At 41.8% G+C, this 19,456-nt stretch overlaps 1 protein-coding gene across 2 annotated transcripts in view; it reads left to right on the top strand.

Annotated features, from left to right (window-relative positions):
* The window catches only part of CARPA (Carbonic anhydrase-related protein A), a 238,089-nt gene that overhangs the window by 197,178 nt on the left and 21,455 nt on the right, over positions 1 to 19,456 (top strand). For both annotated transcript variants that reach the window (XM_071665915.1, XM_071665914.1), the window contains one exon: positions 14,550 to 14,645. In XM_071665915.1, coding sequence (XP_071522016.1) covers positions 14,550 to 14,645 — 96 coding nt within the window. The remainder of the gene's footprint in view (positions 1 to 14,549; positions 14,646 to 19,456) is intronic.

Below are 19,456 nucleotides of genomic sequence, written 5' to 3'. Positions count from 1 at the left end.
AGCAAGGTAGCGTTAGGAACAGAGGACTGGGCCTTCGAGGGAATATCCTCATCTGGCCCCCTTCTCTCTTCCTTCTTTTGGAAAATTAAAAAAAAAAAAAAAAAAAACGAGATTGGAGGATTTCCAGCCCCCCGCTCCCTTCCCTTTTAGTCGCCTTCTACGACACGCAGGGAATACGTGGGAAGTATTCTTTCTCCCCTATCCCCAGGGATAATATATATATATATATATATATATATATATATATATATATATATATATATATATATATATATATATATATATCAACATCACGTGTATACATAACGAAGGACTGAGCGTGTCGAAAGACATTTTCTGGCATGTGAATAAAAACAACAACACTAAGACCACGAAAAAGTGGTTTGCAGTTGAGGAGGAAGTCGTGGTCACTTCCACAACCAAAAGATCGAGATCAAAAGAGAGTGAATTATTATAACACACTGTGCCAATTGGCCCCGGACGCCATCCAACGGAAGACGAAAAGACAATCGAGAGAAGTGGACGCCAAGCCACCATGACCCCGACCTACACGAAGACCATAGACAATCAAGCAAGAAAAAGCGTCATTCCCATTTTTTTTTCCACGGATGCAAATTTGAAAACACTGGAAAATGCGGGAATGTTTCATTCAGTTTCCGCTAACCCCAAAGCTCTCGCAACGGAAGACAAGGGAGGTGCACTTGTACACGACAGAGGCCCCCCCACCTGTTCGACACAGCTGCTGACAACGCAGGCAAGCGCACCGGCTTCACACACACACACACACAGACGTACCCTGAAAACCTTGGGGGGCCTTGTCACTCCTTGTGAAACACGAGTCCAGGACCCAATAATTCACCGCGCAATGACGCATGCAAGGCCACAGTAACGAGGCTGTGTGTGTGTGTGTGTGTGTGTGTGTGTGTGTGTGTGTATACTGGTAGACACATCCTGGGTAAGTAGATGGAACCCCTGATGTTGGGTGAGGCCAGATATTAGCAGGTAGAAGGGAATAATCCCGGATGCAGCGGTTATTATATAGTGTATTGAGCGCTGCGGTTCGTCTCTCTCTCTCTCTCTCTCTCTCTCTCTCTCTCTCTCTCTCTCTCTCTCTCTGGTCAGTATTGGTACCCATTCATCCGGGTCTGGTTGTGAGGCCTGGGTTAGTCATTTGCCATCATCGCCGGGGCTCGATTCTGGAGGCCTGGAAATCCGTAAAACAGTCCTCTGAACCACTGGACCAGTAAAACACATCCTCTGAACCACTGGACCAGCAAAACATTCCTCTGAACCACTGGACCAGTAAAACAGCCCTTTGAACCACTGGACCAGTAAAACAGCCCTCTGAACCACTGGATCTTTGGCTACTCATTTGTACAGAAACATGTTCTTGGTATTTCCAGAATCGGGATCTTTGGGTAGGATCCGAATGGCCTGGAATGCCCCCGGCTCATCATTTTCCAGCAAATGGTCGACAGTCATCCCTCCGAGTCCGCTTCAAACAACCTTCCAGCCTCACAGAGCTGTGTCTCCGGCGAGTGACGACTGATTTGTCCATTAACTTTAGACGTTGCTTCGAGCACCGCGGCGTTTCGTTGGGTTCGTTTGGCACTGGTAAGAGACAGCAAGACAGTGGTCTTCAAAGAGAACCTATGTCTCGCCTGGAAGCTCTCCATCGTAATCCAGGATGAACTTCACCCGCCTTTGCGAGATGTGAGTAACACCGATAGATCCAGCGCGAAAGGGGGGGAATGTTCTTCGTCTGTTCGAAGCAGGAAATGCTCCAGAGTTGCGGAGGACAAGAAGAAGAAAGAGGGAAAGGACTTTCGGTGTCATTTGTTCTCTTGTGTGCTTTTGATTTCCAGGAGCGGCTGCGCCATCACCTCCGTCTACCAACTTGACGACTAACTCGGGTGATTGCTCATGGGCGGCATTTGTTTTGCGAGCTCACAGTCTTCTGGCGAACTGCTCAGGAAACTCCAGGAATTAGTTCCGAGTCCCCAGTGCTTCAAAGGTGGATTTGGGAGGGAGCGGCGGCTTTAGTCGAAGCCCTTTATCTGTTGGTCAACAGCTTCGAGGCCAGAAACCATCACCCACCCCTCTTCCCCACTCTGGTCTCAAGACAACTTTCGAAATGGGGTGCAGTTTGAGCTGATGGATCGTACCGACGTGTTCCAGTGATGTACCGTCATGCTCATGTGTCGTACCGACGTGTTCCAGTGTCGTCCCGTCATGTTCAAGTGTCGTACCGACGTGTTTTAGTATCGTACTATCATGCTCAAGTGTCGTACCGACGTGTTCTAGTTTCGTACCAACATACTCAAATGTCGTACAGACATGTTCCAGTGTCGTCCCATCATGCTCAAATGTCGTACCGTCGTGTTCCAGTGTCGTACCGTCACGCTCAAGTGTCGTACCGTCATTCTCAAGTGTCGTAACGACGCGTTCCAGTGTCGTAGTTCTGGGGGAACTGGAAATGATTTCTCACTCAGTTCATATCGCACTTTCAAGAACGAAGATTTTCAAGGATATTATCAGTATTTGCCTTCAATGAAGAAAGGTTATGTGGAGGTCGAAAAGACTGTTCCCATGTCAGCATTTGCACAAAGAGCCGAGTCCTGTCCTTCGAGTCATATTGTTCTTTATCACCAATGGCCATAGGTATTATAATAGATGAGGGAAAAAAAATTTATAATCGCTACGTCCTCGTAGCTCTTCTCATTCCACGATCAGAAATCTGGCAACAGTGCCGTTCGTATAAATATTCCAGGACTAATGCGCTGTATTTCCTGTTTTGTTTGCTAACCTCCTCTGACTCGCACACACAAAGTTTGGAAATGAAAAAGTTCACTTCCCCCCCACCCTCCCCGAGGAAAATTTGCATATTGATAAATATTGATGGACATGCAAATGCATTCATTAATATCTATATCTTGTTTGTGTGATATATGGTGAAGTGTGTGTGTGTGTGTGTGTGTGTGTGTGTGTGTGTGTGTGTGTGTGTGTGTGTGTGTGTGTGTGTGTGAGCGCGCGCTTGCGCGCTTCAGACTGATATGGATTTCAAAATTCTCTCTCTCTTCTCTCTCTCTCTCTCTCTCTCTCTCTCTCTCTCTCTAGCTCTAGCTCTACAGGTGGCACTGATTAAGCGCTAGAGCTTACCATATTAGAGAATTTTACAAATAGGTTTCACATTCTATATTGATTAGTTAGACTCTCTATATAAACTCTACAGTCCTACCGACTGCCAACAGGTGTTATTAAGGATCCCTTAACCTCCTATTGGAACCTACAATCGAGACATCTTCAGCGCCTTCTTCAGGTGTTGAGGAGTATGACGAACTCGTACACGCTCTTCGTTGCGTATAGTGGCCCTGGGCCTCAACTCACAAGTACTTTATATTTGCTTTGGGGAATCAACTCTCAAAAAGAGTTGGGAATCAACTCTCAAAAGGAGTTGAGGAGGAATTTTTCTTTTTTTTTTCTTTTTTTTTTTGCTCTTACAGATAATTGAATTTGAAGGATTTGGAAACCTAGGTTAAGGGTAGAAAATATTACTTATGTAGGGATCGTGTGAACTGGGTACGTTTGAAGGAATAGTGGTTCCAACAATGTTGTATGGCTGCGAGGCGTGGGTTATGGATAGAGTTGTGCGCAGGAGGATGGATGTGCTGGAAATGAGATGTTTGAGGACAATGTGTGGTGTGAGGTGGTTTGATCGAGTGAGTAACGTAAGGGTAAGAGAGATGTGTGGAAATAAAAAGAGCGTGGTTGAGAGAGCAGAAGAGGGTGTTTTGAAGTGGTTTGGGCACATGGAGAGAATGAGTGAGGAAAGATTGACCAAGAGGATATATGTGTCGGAGGTGGAGGGAACGAGGAGAAGTGGGAGACCTAATTGGAGGTGGAAAGATGGAGCGAAAAAGATTTTGAGTGATCGGGGCCTGAACATGCAGGAGGGTGAAAGGCGTGCAAGGAATAGAGTGAAATGGAACGATGTGGTATACCGGGGTCGACGTGCTGTCCATGGATTGAACCAGGGCATGTGAAGCGTCTGGGGTAAACCATGGAATGTTCTGTGGGGCCTGGATGTGGAAAGGGAGCTGTGGTTTCAGTGCATTATTACATGAAAGCTAGAGACCGAGTGTGAACGAATGTGGCCTTTGTTGTCTTTTCCTAGCACTACCTCGCGCACATAAAGGGGGGAGGGGGTTGTTATTACATGTGTGGCGAGGTGGCGATGGGAATGAATAAAGGCAGACAGTATGAATTATGTACATGTATATATATGTATATGTCTGTGTGTGTATATATATGTATACGTTGAGATGTATAGGTATGTATATTTGCTTGTGTGGACGTGTATGTGTATGCATGTGTATGTGGGTGGGTTGGGCCATCCTTTCGTCTGTTTCCTTGCGCTACCTCGCTAACGCGGGAGACAGCGACAAAGCAAAACAAATAATAAAATAAACAAATAAATAAATAATATATATATATATATATATATATATATATATATATATATATATATATATATATATATATATATATATAAAATCGTGAGAAGAACCACAGTCCTTTGGGTCATACGACGTTCCACCATTATACAAACTTCTCTCATATATATTCTGAAGTGTAATAACTGCGAGAGACATAACGTACGCAGAACAACTGCTGTACATCACAACCAGTTGTATTGTTATATATATATATACATATATATATATATATATATATATATATATATATATATATATATATATATATATTTTTTTTTTTTTTTTTTTTTTTGCTTTGTCGCTGTCTCCCGCGTTTGCGAGGTAGCGCAAGGAAACAGACGAAAGAAATGGCCCAACCCACCCCCATACACATGTATATACATACGTCCACACACGCAAAATATACATACCTACACAGCTTTCCATGGTTTACCCCGGACGCTTCACATGCCTTGCTTCAATCCACTGACAGCACGTCAACCCCGGTATACCACATCGCTCCAATTCATTCTATTCCTTGCCCTCCTTTCACCCTCCTGCATGTTCAGGCCCCGATCACACAAAATCTTTTTCACTCCATCTTTCCACCTCCAATTTGGTCTCCCTCTTCTCCTCGTTCCCTCCACCTCCGACACATATATCCTCTTGGTCAATCTCTCCTCACTCATTCTCTCCATGTGCCCAAACCATTTCAAAACACCCTCTTCTGCTCTCTCAACCACACTCTTTTTATTTCCACACATCTCTCTTACCCTTACGTTACTTACTTGATCAAACCACCTCACACCACACATTGTCCTCAAACATCTCATTTCCAGCACATCCATCCTCCTGCGCACAACTCTATCCATAGCCCACGCCTCGCAATCATACAACATTGTTGGAACCACTATTCCTTCAAACATACCCATTTTTGCTTTCCGAGATAATGTTCTCGACTTCCACACATTCTTCAAGGCTCCCAGAATTTTCGCCCCCTCCCCCACCCTATGATCCACTTCCGCTTCCATGGTTCCATCCGCTGCCAGATCCACTCCCAGATATCTAAAACACTTCACTTCCTCCAGTTTTTCTCCATTCATATATATATACAAAGAGAGAGAGAGAGAGAGAGAGAGAGAGAGAGAGAGAGAGAGAGAGAGAGAGAGAGAAAAAAAAAAAAATTTTTTTTCCAAAACTTGTGTTTTTTTTTTTCCAAAAGCCGATTGTCACTACGATCCAGTAATGTCATTAAATGAACATTTACCACGGAGGACCTGGACCTTTTTCATTTATGATAAATCTGAATTTCATTTACGAAGTGGAAAATAAATCTGAGTCTTTATCAAGTTTTATTTTTTTTTTTAGAGGGGGAGAGGAGGGTTTATATCCTAGGCATCAATTTCATCTAGGGCATTCACCAGGTACCTCAACGCTGTGCTTCAAAACGTCAGGCAAATAAAGAAAAAATAAATAAATATATGAGAAATAAAATTGAATACGTATGAAAATAATAAAAAGTGAAAATGAACACAGGTTCTCCCTATGGTAAGTGCTACAACGGCGCTATCTGCAAAGTAGATGTTAAATGGCATGAACATTAAATGGCATAAACATTAAATGGCATGAACGTTAAATGGTATAAACGTTAAATGGTATAAACGTTAAATGGCATAAACGTTAAAAGGCATAAACGTTAAATGGCATAAACGTTAAATGGCATGAACGTTAATGGCATAAACGTTAAATGGCATGTACGTTAAATGGCATAAACGTTAAACGGCATAAACGTTAAATGGCATGAACGTTAAATGGTATAAACGTTAAATGGGATGAACGTTAAATGGTATAAACGTTAAATGGTATAAACGTTAAATGGCATGAACGTTAAATGGTATAAACGTTAAATGGCATAAACGTTAAATGGTATAAACGTTGAATGGTATAAACGTTGAATGGTATAAACGTTAAATGGCATGAACGTTAAATGGTATAAACGTTGAATGGTATGAACGTTAAATGGCATAAACGTTAAATGTTATATAAACGTTAAATGGCATAAACAATTGCTAGCGTTAAAATCCTTATGGTGCTATTATCACGGTTGAAAAATCAAATGTTAATATCTGAGTAGATTAAGAGTAAGATGTAATATGAAACTGTTTATATTTGATTAGATTCAAATGTTAATATATGATAGATTAAGAATCAGATGTTCCTATGAAGATGTTACTCTTTAATTAAGATTTAGAATTAATATTAGTATTTGATTACAACTCAAATGTTAGAAATCCAATTCAAATATCAAAAAATTGATATTTGATAAAAAATCAGATGTTAAAAATCAAATGTTGATATATCGATAGATAGAAAATCAAAAGATAATATGAAAATGATAATATATGATTAAAAACCAAATGTTAGAAATAAAAAATTTAGAATAAAATGTTAAAAACCAAATGTTAGAAATAAAAAGTTCAGAATAAAATGTTAAAAACCAAATGTTAGAAATAAAAAGTTTAGAATAAAATGTTGAAAACCAAATGTTAGAAATAAAAAGTTTAGAATAAAATGTTGAAAACCAAATGTTAGAAATGAAATGTTAAAAATCAAAGGTTCATTTGTTTTCAACCAAAAGTATGTATACAAAAGGATATAAAAAAAAAAAGTTAATTGGCCATTATAAAAAAAAAAATTCTCTTACAGTCATATCTTCACCGTCTGCCTAACCATTGAAGATTACATTAGCTATGACTGAAAGGTAATCAGCTATGATTAAAAGGAATCAGAAGGAGGTATTTGGCAGCGAAAAAGCTGACCCGAAATTTCTCTCTCTCTCTCTCTCTCTCTCTCTCTCTCTCTCTCTCTCTCTCTCTCTCTCTCTCTCTCTCTCTCTCCTTTATCTATCTATCTCTCATTTTCTGATTTGCATATCATTACTTATTTTATTATAACTGCATATCATTAATTATTTGAATTACATCAAGCAATAGCACTCGGACACATCTTGACACGAAATTCATCGTGTCTGATGGAGTCATTTATTCATCAGGTGTAGTAAATTAAAAGTATACATATATATATATATATATATATATATATATATATATATATATATATATATATATATATATTTTTTTTTTTTTTTTTTTTGTCGCTGTCTCCCGTGTTTGCGAGGTAGCGCAAGGAAACAGACGAAAGAAATGGCCCAACCCACCCCCATACACATGTATATACATACAAGTCCACACACTCAAATATACATACCTACACAGCTTTCCATGGTTTACCCCAGACGCTTCACATGCCTTGATTCAATCCACTGACAGCACGTCAACCCCGGTATACCACATCGATCCAATTCACTCTATTCCTTGCCCTCCTTTCACCCTCCTGCATGTTCAGGCCCCGATCACACAAAATCTTTTTCACTCCATCTTTCCACCTCCAATTTGGTCTCCCACTTCTCCTCGTTCCCTCCACCTCCGACACATATATCCTCTTGGTCAATCTTTCCTCACTCATTCTCTCCATGTGCCCAAACCACTTCAAAACACCCTCTTCTGCTCTCTCAACCACGCTCTTTTTATTTCCACACATCTCTCTTACCCTTACGTTACTTACTCGATCAAACCACCTCACACACACACACACACACACACATATATATATATATATATATATATATATATATATATATATATATATATATATATATATATATATATATATATTTGGCGAACAAGAATTATCTACAGCGAGTATTGTTATTATTATTATCATCATTATTACTATTATCATTATAATTATCATTATCTTTATTATTATTATTATTATTATTATTATTATTATTATTATCATTATCATCATTATTATTATCATTATTATCATTATTATTATCATTATTATTATTATTATTATTATCATTATTTGTAGTAGTAGCAGTAGTAGAAGTAGCAGCAGGGGTAGTAGTAGTAGTAGACAAATGCTATTAAACAATCTATCACTCCCCCCCACACACACACCCACCCACACACACACACACACACACACACACACACACACACACACACTTGGCCTCAGGCCATACACCCTTCCCTTCCATCTCTTTAATGATATGCTGATGATGATGGATGTGCGATGGAGTTTAAAGATTCCAGCCAGCCTCCCTCCCTCCCTCTCTCCCTCACTGTCCCTGAACTGGACAGTGAGGGAGAAGATTTATCTCCCTTACCCTCTTTTCTGGTAGATTACGTGAGGGAGTTCAACCTGGTAGATTACGTGAGGGAGCTCAACCTGGTAGATTACGTGAGGGAGCTCAACCTGGTAGATTACGTGAGGGAGGTCAACCTGGTAGATTACGTGAGGGAGCTCAACCTGGTAGATTACGTGAGGGAGCTCAACCTGGTAGATTACGTGAGGGAGGTCAACCTGGTAGATTACGTGAGGGAGCTCAACCTGGTAGATTACGTGAGGGAGCTCAACCTGGTAGATTACGTGAGGGAGCTCAACCTGGTAGATTACGTGAGGGAGCTCAACCTGGTAGATTACGTGAGGGAGCTCAACCTGGTAGATTACGTGAGGGAGCTCAACCTAGTAGATTACATGAGGGAGCTCAACCTAGTAGATTACATGAGGGAGCTCAACCTGGTAGATTACGTGAGGGAGCTCAACCTGGTAGATTACGTGAGGGAGCTCAACCTGGTAGATTATTAGAGGCCTCAGCCTCCTTCATAGGGCAAGGGCTCCCCTACCTGACAGGGAAAGGGCTCCCGATACCTGATAAGACAAGGGCTCAGCCTCCCTGATAGGGCTAAGGCCTCGTCCTCCTTAACAGGGCAAGGGCTCAGTTTCCTTCATAGAACAAGGGCCTCAGTCTCCCTTATAGGGCAAGGGCCTCGTCCTCCCTGATAGGGCAAGGGCCTCGTCCTCCCTGATAGGGCAAGGGCCTCAGTCTCCCTGATAGGGCAAGAACCTCACCTTCCCTGATAGGCAAGGGCCTCACCCTCCCTGATAGGGCAAGGGCCTCACCCTCCCTGATAGGGCAAGGGCCTCACCCTCCCTGATAGGGCAAGGGCCTCACCCTCCCTTATAGGGCAAGGGGCCTCACCCTCCCTGATAGGGCAAGGGGCCTCACCCTCCCTTATAGGGCAAGGGCCTCGTCCTCCCTGATAGGGCAAGGGGCCTCACCCTCCCTGATAGGGCAAGAACCTCACCTTCCCTGATAGGGCAAGGGCCTCAGTCTCCCTGATAGGGCAAGAACCTCACCTTCCCTGATAGGGCAAGAACCTCACCCTCCCTTATAGGGCAAGGGGCCTCACCCTCCCTGATAGGGCAAGGGGCCTCACCCTCCCTTATAGGGCAAGGGCCTCACCCTCCCTTATAGGGCAAGGGGCCTCAGTCTCCCTGATAGGGCAAGAACCTCACCTTCCCTGATAGGCAAGGGCCTCACCCTCCCTGATAGGGCAAGGGCCTCACCCTCCCTTATAGGGCAAGGGGCCTCGTCCTCCCTGATAGGGCAAGGGGCCTCACCCTCCCTGGTGTTGGCTCGTGTGGTCAAGCAGTTTGACAGGCTGGCTAATGGCCCTCAGGGCGACACCTCCACCATAAATATAAAGTCTCTCTTAAACATCACCGGGAGAACCCTGATATTTTGGCGGGGCCAGGTTAAGATTCTTTATTACTTTGGCGACTCCAGCAGCCTGAAATTCGTTATATTTTGGCGAAGCTAGCTCAAAACTCCTTTATATTTTGGCGTAGCCAGCTTAAAACTCTTTTATATTTTCGCGTAGCCAGCTCAAAACTCCTTTATATTTTGGCGTAGCCAACTAAAACTCTTTATATTTTGGCGTAGCCAGCTCAAAACTCCTTTATATTTTGGCGTAGCCAACTAAAACTCTTTATATTTTGGCGTAGCCAACTAAAACTCTTTATATTTTGGCGTAGCCAACTAAAACTCTTTATATTTTGGCGTAGCCAACTAAAACTCTTTATATTTTGGCGTAGCCAACTAAAACTCTTTATATTTTGGCGTAGCCAACTAAAACTCTTTATATTTTGGCGTAGCCAACTAAAACTCTTTATATTTTGGCGTAGCCAGCTCAAAACTTTTATATTTTCGCGTAGCCAGCTCAAAACTCCTTTATATTTTGGCGTAGCCAGCTAAAAGCTCTGAATATTTTGGCGTAGCCAACTAAAAGCTCTGGATATTTTGGCGTAGCCAGCTAAAAGCTCTGAATATTTTGGCGTAGCCAACTAAAAGCTCTGGATATTTTGGCGTAGCCAGCTAAAAGCTCTGGATATTTTGGCGTAGCCATCTAAAAACTCCTTTATATTTTGGCGTAGCGAGCTGAAAGGTCTTTATATATTTTGGCGTAACTAGCTAAAAGCTCTAAAATATTTTGGCGTAGCCAGCTTAAAAACTCCCTTATATTTTGACGTATTTTTGCGGCTTCAGGATTAAATTCCTCTATATTTTTGGCGTAAGCAGCTCAATGCTCTTTAACATTTTGGCTCAGGCATCCTCAAACTTTTATACTTTGGCGACACCAGGTTGAAATTCTTTTGGTTTCAGCGAGATCAGCTTAAAGTTCTTTACATTTTGGCGTCGCTTATCCAAAGATCTTCATACTTTTTCGCTCGCCTCCATTAAACTTTTTCTTCTTTTTTCTCCTTTTCTTCATCCCCTTCGTTCATTGGTTTCTTCCCTCCTTCTTCCACCTTTCATTCTTCCCTCCTTCTTTCCTTACTTTCTTCCTTCCTTCCTTTCCGCCCTTTTTTTGTCCCTTACTTTCTTCCATCCTTTCTTCGTTCTTCCCTTCCATCCTTCTTCTGTCTTTTCTTTCCTCCTTGTTCCCTTCCTTTCTTCCTTTGTCCCTCTTTCTTTCCCTCCTTCCTTCTTTCCTTTTCATCCTCTTTCATTTCTTCCCTCCCTCCTTCAGCCACTACCCCCTCTGCTTTCCCTCCAGAGAGAGAGAGAGAGAGAGAGAGAGAGAGAGAGAGAGAGAGAGAGAGAGAGAGAGACGGTGGCAGCCTACCATCTTGGACTTCCATACGTGTACATGGACAACACACACACACACACACACTGGTTTCTGTGGCATTTCCACCCACTCCTTCAGCAGCAGCTTGGGGGGTAGAGAGGGAGAAACAAAGACAAAAAGTAAAGATCAGATAAAGCTAAGATAAAGGGTGCAAAATAAGTAGTAAGGGCGGTGTGGGTGGGTGGAGAAAGTGGGGGGGAGAGCCTTTGACACTTTCAGCAACGGAAAATGTGCGAAGTAGTGCAAAAAGAAAAAACGCCTAATGGAGCCATACTTTTCAAGAATGGAAGAAAAATATCTTGATTATATTGTTCAGTTTGTGTGTGTGTGTGTGTGTGTGTGTGTGGGTGGGTGGGTGCTTGTGAATTTACTCGTATTTCCTTGGCACTGTCGAAAAAGGAGAGAGAGAGAGAGTATGGAATAAATATTTTGGCTGTGGGACCAAAGGAGTCGATGGTGATGAGGGATGAAGGACGAGAATCTCATTCTGTCTTAAGACATTGGAAAAGAAAAAGAATATAAAGAAACTTGGCTAAATCTTCTCTGGGGGATCTTTGGAGTTGAAGTAGCCTGCTGGAGCTTCTCTGGGGGGGGGGGGGGATCTTTGGAGGTGTTGAAGTAGCCTGCTGTGGCTTCTCTGGGGGGGTCTTTGGAGTTGTTGAAGTAGCCTGCTGTGGCTTCTCTGGGGGGGTCTTTGGAGTTGTTGAAGTGGCCTGCTGTGGCTTCTCTGGGGGATCTTTGGAGTTGTTGAAGTAGCCTGCTGGAGCTTCTCTGGGGGGGTCTTTGGAGTTGTTGAAGTGGCCTGCTGGAGCTTCTCTGGGGGGTCTTTGGAGTTGTTGAAGTGGCCTGCTGGAGCTTCTCTGGGGGGTTCTTTAAAGAGTTGTTGAAAAGTCTGCTAAATCTTCTCTTGGGGATCTCTGGAGTTGTTGAAGTAGCCTGCTGGAGCTTCTCTGGGGGGGATCTTTGGAGTTGTTGAAGTGGCCTGCTGGAGCTTCTCTGGGGGGTTCTTTAAAGAGTTGTTGAAAAGTCTGCTAAATCTTCTCTTGGGGATCTCTGGAGGTGTTGAAGTAGCCTGCTGGAGCTTCTCTGGGGGATCTTTGGAGTTGTTGAAGTGGCCTGCTGGAGCTTCTCTGGGGGGTCTTTGGAGGTGTTGAAGTGGCCTGCTGGAGCTTCTCTGGGGGATCTTTGGAGTTGTTGAAGTAATGGCGTCAATCATCATCAAATTTATTTAAACACTTGAGCCACTCTATTCCAAATACCAGACGAGGGACGTCTTAGCGTCACACAAACTGGCTAAAGATATAAATCATAATATATAATATATATATATATATATATATATATATATATATATATATATATATATATATCCCTGGGGATAGGGGAGAAAGAATACTTCCCACGTATTCCCTGCGTGTCGTAGAAGGCGACTAAAAGGGAAGGGAGCGGGGGCTGGAAATCCTCCCCTCTCATTTTTTTTTTTTTGTTAATTATCCAAAAGAAGGAACAGAGAAGGGGGCCAGGTGAGGATATTCCCTCAAAGGCCCAGTCCTCTGTTCTTAACGCTACCTCGCTACTGCGGGAAATGGCGAATAGTATGAAAGAGAAAGATTAAAAAAAAAATAGAAAAATGATAATAATGCTATATTTCTATGCTTCTATCATCACTATTATTCTCTTTCTCCCCCCCCCCCAAAGGACGATAAGAACATCTGATAAATAAGGGAAGGGAATGACGGAAGATAAATTATGTATAGAGAGCAGGCGAGAGGCGCAGATAACACCATATTTATGATATCAAACTATAGCCTAGATAAAAGGACGCTGTGCAATATACTGCGTATGTGAATATGATAACGGTGGGGGGTGGGGGGGGTGGGGTGTGGGAGAGAGATATATGCAAATGATGTCATTATGATGGATTCAAATGATACCATGGTGATGTAAACTTATAAGACGCATATATATATAAAGAAAGGTTCTGTAAAGATAGTGTAATAATCTATGATAAAGGAAAAATGAATAGAATATTATAAGTATAAATTATAACAGAATGAGGTGATACGATTATCATAAACATTATCAAAGTTATAATTAGATATATCATATATAGCAAAACTATACTGTATATCAAGTTCTCCTTTCGTTGTATAGAGAAAAAAGTGACTATAGATCTGGACAAATGATAGAAAATTATAGAATTAATCAGTTTCCTGTAATCGAAGCCACGAAGAATATGATCATCAAAATCACATCGGAAATGATTGATCATATCCAATGGTGGGGGAGTTGTAATCCGTTTTCTAAAGTACGTAGATAAACGAATTGTACAGACAACCTTATAATCACATTTAATTAGGTTGTGGGAAATGGTACGGTAATGAGTAATGAGACAGCGAGAGCTACAGATAAAGTGATCAATATTCGCCTAAGCCTGAGACGAAGATGTGATACGGAAAGATTTTTATATGAAACTATATTAGTCGAAGTACAGAAAACGAAGTATACACATACTCGTGACGTATACGTCACCAAAGAAATATATATATATATATATATATATATATATATATATATATATATATATATATATATATATATATAAATATACATATATATATATATATATATATATATATATATATATATATATATATATATATATATATATATATATTATCCCGGGGGATAGGGGAAAAAGAATACTTCCCACGTATTCCCTGCGTGTCGTAGAAGGCGACTAAAAGAGGAGGGAGCGGGAGGGCTGGAAATCCTTTCCCTCTCCCGTTTTTGATTTTCCAAAAGAAGGAACAGAGAAGGAGGCCAAGTGAGCATATTCCCTCTAAGACTCAGTCCTTTGTTCTTAGCGCTATCTCGCTAACGTGAGTGTACACACACACACACACACACACACACATATATATAATATATATAATATATATATATATATATATATATATATATATATATATATATATATATATATATATATTGAGACGTTGTGGTCTTCATTTAACTTGTTCCATTTCAGATCCAGATGTACGGATACAACGCTGACTTATACCGCAACATGAGCGAGGCGAGGCTTGGCTCCAACGGGATCGTCGGCCTTGCCATCATGGTCCAGGTAAGAGAGAGAGAGAGAGAGAGAGAGAGATGGCGCGCTGAGATGAGGAAGCAAAATGGGTTTTAAGACTGTATAATATTGTAATAAGGGTGACATAGTGAGGATATATATATATATATATATATATATATATATATATATATATATATATATATATATATATATATATATATAAGGTAAACTGATTACAATAAATGATAAGGATATTTACAGTTATTATCTGCAGCGTTAATTATGAAGGATTTACTAGTTTGCACCGGTTATTAACTTGGTCATCTTATCATTCATTAACTTCACAATATCTGGATATCATAATAAGATCATTTTCTCGCATTCTAAATTCGTCGTCATTACTTTAGCATCACGATATTTTGGGCGATAACGCGATTATTCTGCCGTTCCAAATTTATATATACATATTTATATGTATATATATATATATATATATATATATATATATATATATATATATATATATATATATATTCACATGGTGGATAAACTCTCTCTCTGTTTCTCTGTCTGTCTGTCTGTCTGTCTCTCTCTCTCTCTCTCTCTCTCTCTCTCTCTCTCTCTCTCTCTCTCTCTCTCTCTCTCTCTCCGTGCGCGTAAAGCCTCCACAACCAAATACCATAAGCGGCTCTACCCCTTTTTGCGCCCCCCCCCTCCCCCCCCAACCCTCTCTACCTCTCCCTGCTCCGCCCAAACCCTCATCCTCCCCCCACACACACCATAGTCCCACCCACACCAAACCTACTTTCCTTCCCCCCTCCCTTCCCTTACCCCAATTATCCTCCCCTCCCACACAAGCCGCTCTGACCCCACAGCCCCCTGTGGACGAGCGAGGCTGCGTCAGTAGGGGAATTCGCTGGTTCGTCCGCCGTTGGTGCGAACCTGGGTTCGTACCCTAGACGCGTCCGGACGAACCGAAGACCTTCCCCTTGCCCTCAGGTTGTGCCAGCTGGCTTGCTAGCAGGGACTGTAGCTCTTGTGACTAAGAGAGAGAGAGAGAGAGAGAGAGAGAGAGAGAGAGAGAGAGAGAGAGAGAGAGAGAGAGAGAGAGAGAGAGAAGGGCACGGAGCAGCGAGGGTTGAAGATGATGTGCGCTGGGAAGGGAGGAATGCACACGGGACAAATCGCTGTTGATCGGGATAGCGACTGGTGGAGGGAGAGGTGGGAGTTGATAGAGATGGTATCTTTAGTCCCGTGCAACGGATGCACACCATGGACCACATGCGAGTAAACACGCGGATGTTCGAAATAGAAAAAAAAAAAAAAAAGAGGGGTTGATTGCCAAGTGTTTAAAAGGGGTAACAGTTCTGAAGTGAGAGAGAGATAGATAGATAGATAGATAGAGAGAGAGAGAGAGAGAGAGAGAGAGAGAGAGAGAGAGAGAGAGAGATTTGACTCATTATGAATGCAATTATTGGTCTCTCTCTCACAACCCAGTGAGTATATGTTTGAGACTGTTAAGCACAAGTGGTGAGATGGTCACAGTGCATTAGAAAAAAATACACCATCAGTTCTATTTTGATTTAGGTTTTCGTAGTCAGCAAATGAACTCCAGCAACATCAACGTTTTCTATATAAAAGGAAAACGTAAGTAAGGAAAACGTATGTAAGGCGAGACTAACAAAAAAAAAAAGCTTAATAATTAAGAATAGATGAGAAAACCGTAGATAAATCCTTGGGACGGTTCACAGGTTCGTTACAGGGTTCGTTAGCGAACCACACACGCACACACACACACACACACACACACACACACACACACGTCGGCTGCAGGAGCGGAAGCGTGTCGACCCGCCCCTTTAATTACCTAATCGTCAGCTTGGGGACACACACGGACGGACGGACACACACACACACACTCGCGAAAGAAAATGGGGAGCCACGTCGCGGGGTAATTATTTCCACCGCCAGAATTATCTAGCGAAGGAATCCGCGTCTGTGATTGGTCGTAATCATGATAAAACGTTGACAGAAATAATCGTGTGTGTGTGTGTGTGTGTGTGTATGTGTGTGTGTGTGTGTGTGTGTGTGTGTGTGTGTCGGGGTGGTGCGAGGTGGGATGGGGGGCAAAAAACAGAGAGTTATAAGGACTTTTGTGCTTGTTGGGTCATCTGCTTTCCTGTGTTGACCTCGTCGCTCAAGATGACCAAATTCTATGCAGATGAAGGATATATATATTTTTGACCCCCAAATACCTGTGTGTTACCGTTTTCTTTCTTCTACTTTTTTCCAGTTATGTTAATTATTTTGGGGTTGAATTCCTTATTTCCCTTTTCTGACTTAATCATTAGTTTCTCAAAGCCTCCTTTTTGATGTGTGTAGAAATCCAAAAGATTTTTCTTCACTTATAGTTTACCGTCATCTATACAACTTTCCAAAGGAATTTCTTGATAGTATACCATCATGTACAAAATATTCCAAAAGAATATCTTGATAGTATACCTTCATAGAGAGAGAATTGGATTCCAAGTGATATTCCTGAGACGATATGACTATATATTGAATACCCCAAAAGGATTTTCATGAGAGTATACCATCATATATTTAGACTATTCCAAAATGATCCTATAGTATACCATGATATATAGCATATCCCCTGAAATACCTTACTGATAGTATATCAGTATATCATCATATATAGAGTATCTAAAAGATTTTCTTAACGCGATCTAATGTAGGGATGGGAAACGCTGTAGAAAGGGGGAGTAAGGAATAGGGAGGTGATGGGAGTGGAGCGAGTGTGGATAGAGGATGCAAGACTATAGAATATAGGATTAGGATAGAGAAGGAGTGCAAGGATAGAGAGACTAAGGGTATAGAGCCTCTCTATACAATCTATAGTTATAGCGTAGGGGGGGGATAGAGTGTATAGATAGAGTGGCTGTGAGATAGAGTAAGATTCGAGTCTCAAGGGGAGTGGCAAGTACACACACACACACACACACACACACACACACACACACACACACACACACAAACACACTTAACGGTCCCAGGTAAACAGACTGTCAACAGAAGGATTGCCGGGCGTCTGTTGTGAACAGGAGGCTCCCCGTTGAATGGGTGAATGGGGGGGGGGGAGAACTTAATTACCATTTTTTCATGCTTGTTTGTGAGAGAGGGGGGGGGGGGAAACGGGCGATAGTGAGGGGTGGAAAGGGTAATGTGGTATTGAGGGGAGACGGAAACGGGGTGTGAGGGGAGACGGGAAAAGTCTGAGGGGAGACAAAGATGGGAAAGATGTAACAGCGAAGGCTTGAGCCACAGAGGGCGTAGCGGAGAGTGAATACTGGAGGCGAGGATGAAAGAAGCGGCGAGTGAAAGAAGCTCGAAAGAAGAGAAGAATGCTGAATCAAGTGAAGGAAGGGGCGGGAGGAGGCAAGACCATGCCATGCTGAGGTGTCTAAGGACGAATCTCTGTCACCAAAGACTTGTTTCCTTTATCCATCAGGGCATTGTAATGTAGCATTATCATCATCTTCACTTCAGCGTGTGTGTGTGTGTGTGTGTGTGTTTATGCGTATCCGTGGCAAGATGGCTACTGTGAACGTGGGCACGAAGAGAACAAAAGAAAATGGGACGGGATTGTTGTTGCCTTTAGTGTTCACTCCCTAACCCTTTTCCTATGTGAATTTCACCCTTACAGCAGCGTAAAGTCGTCTCACAGCTTAGCACTGAAGTGCCTACGACAAACTGTGAGCATCTTGGCGACTGACACAATATATTCAGCTTTATTTACCAGCATCTAAGACGTGATATGGTTGGCAGTATTTAGCTATAGCTTCTAAGATATATATATATATATATATATATATATATATATATATATATATATATATATATATATATATATATATATATATAGCTTTCTTTAGCTGCAGTTACTGCTATAGCAGATGTATATATCATTCTTCATCTGGAGTTACTGCTATAGCAGAATATATAACATTCTTTAGCTGCATTTACTACTACAGCCTTTGAAACGTAACACACTTAGCCTTACTTAGCTTTGTATCATCTAGGAACAATATTCTTAGCTGTAGTTAGAACAATACTAAGATGCTATTTGTAGCTGAGAAGCTATAATCTTAGCTGCAGTTAGAACTATATCGCATGAGAAACCATGTCTTTCGCTGTGGTCAGAACTATATCAAGAAGCTATAAGAAACAATGTCTTTAGCTGTGGTCAGAACTATATCAAGAAACTAAAAGAAACCATGTCTTTAGCTGTGGTCAGAACTATATCAAGAAGCTATAAGAAACCATGTCTTTAGCTGTGGTCAGAACTATATCAAGAAGCTATAAGAAACCATGTCTTTAGCTGTGGTCAGATCTATACCAAGAAGCTATATAATCTAAGATAAGAGTTAGATATACATCTGGAAAACTATACTTTCAGCTGCAGATAGAAGGGTATCGCCAAAGAAAGCTATGGTCTTGGCTATAGTGGGAAACACATCGACTCAAAAGCTACATCCCTAAGCTGAAGTTAAGCTGCTCCAAAGCTTTTAGGAGAAGCGTAGAAGTGGTCAGCAGCTACGCCCAGGGGGGAGGAGGGGGGGAGGGGGGGAGGGAAAGGCAGTATGGAAGACTGAGAGAGGAGAATTTATGACAATGAGGGGAACAAGAGAGAGAGAGAGAGAGAGAGAGAGAGAGAGAGAGAGAGAGAGAGAGAGAGAGAGAGAGAGAGAGAGAGAGAGAGAGAGAGATTCGGGTAAAAGGCAACGCTAACACACAAGAGTCCACTCTACCTGCCCCTCCTAAACTTATCTAAACAGGGAACACAAAGAGAATGGTGG

Source organism: Panulirus ornatus, chromosome 10 (assembly GCF_036320965.1).
Source record: "Panulirus ornatus isolate Po-2019 chromosome 10, ASM3632096v1, whole genome shotgun sequence".
Classification (NCBI taxonomy): domain Eukaryota; kingdom Metazoa; phylum Arthropoda; class Malacostraca; order Decapoda; family Palinuridae; genus Panulirus; species Panulirus ornatus.
Note: the sequence above shows the minus strand (reverse complement) of the source record. Positions and strands in the feature narration are given on the sequence as shown.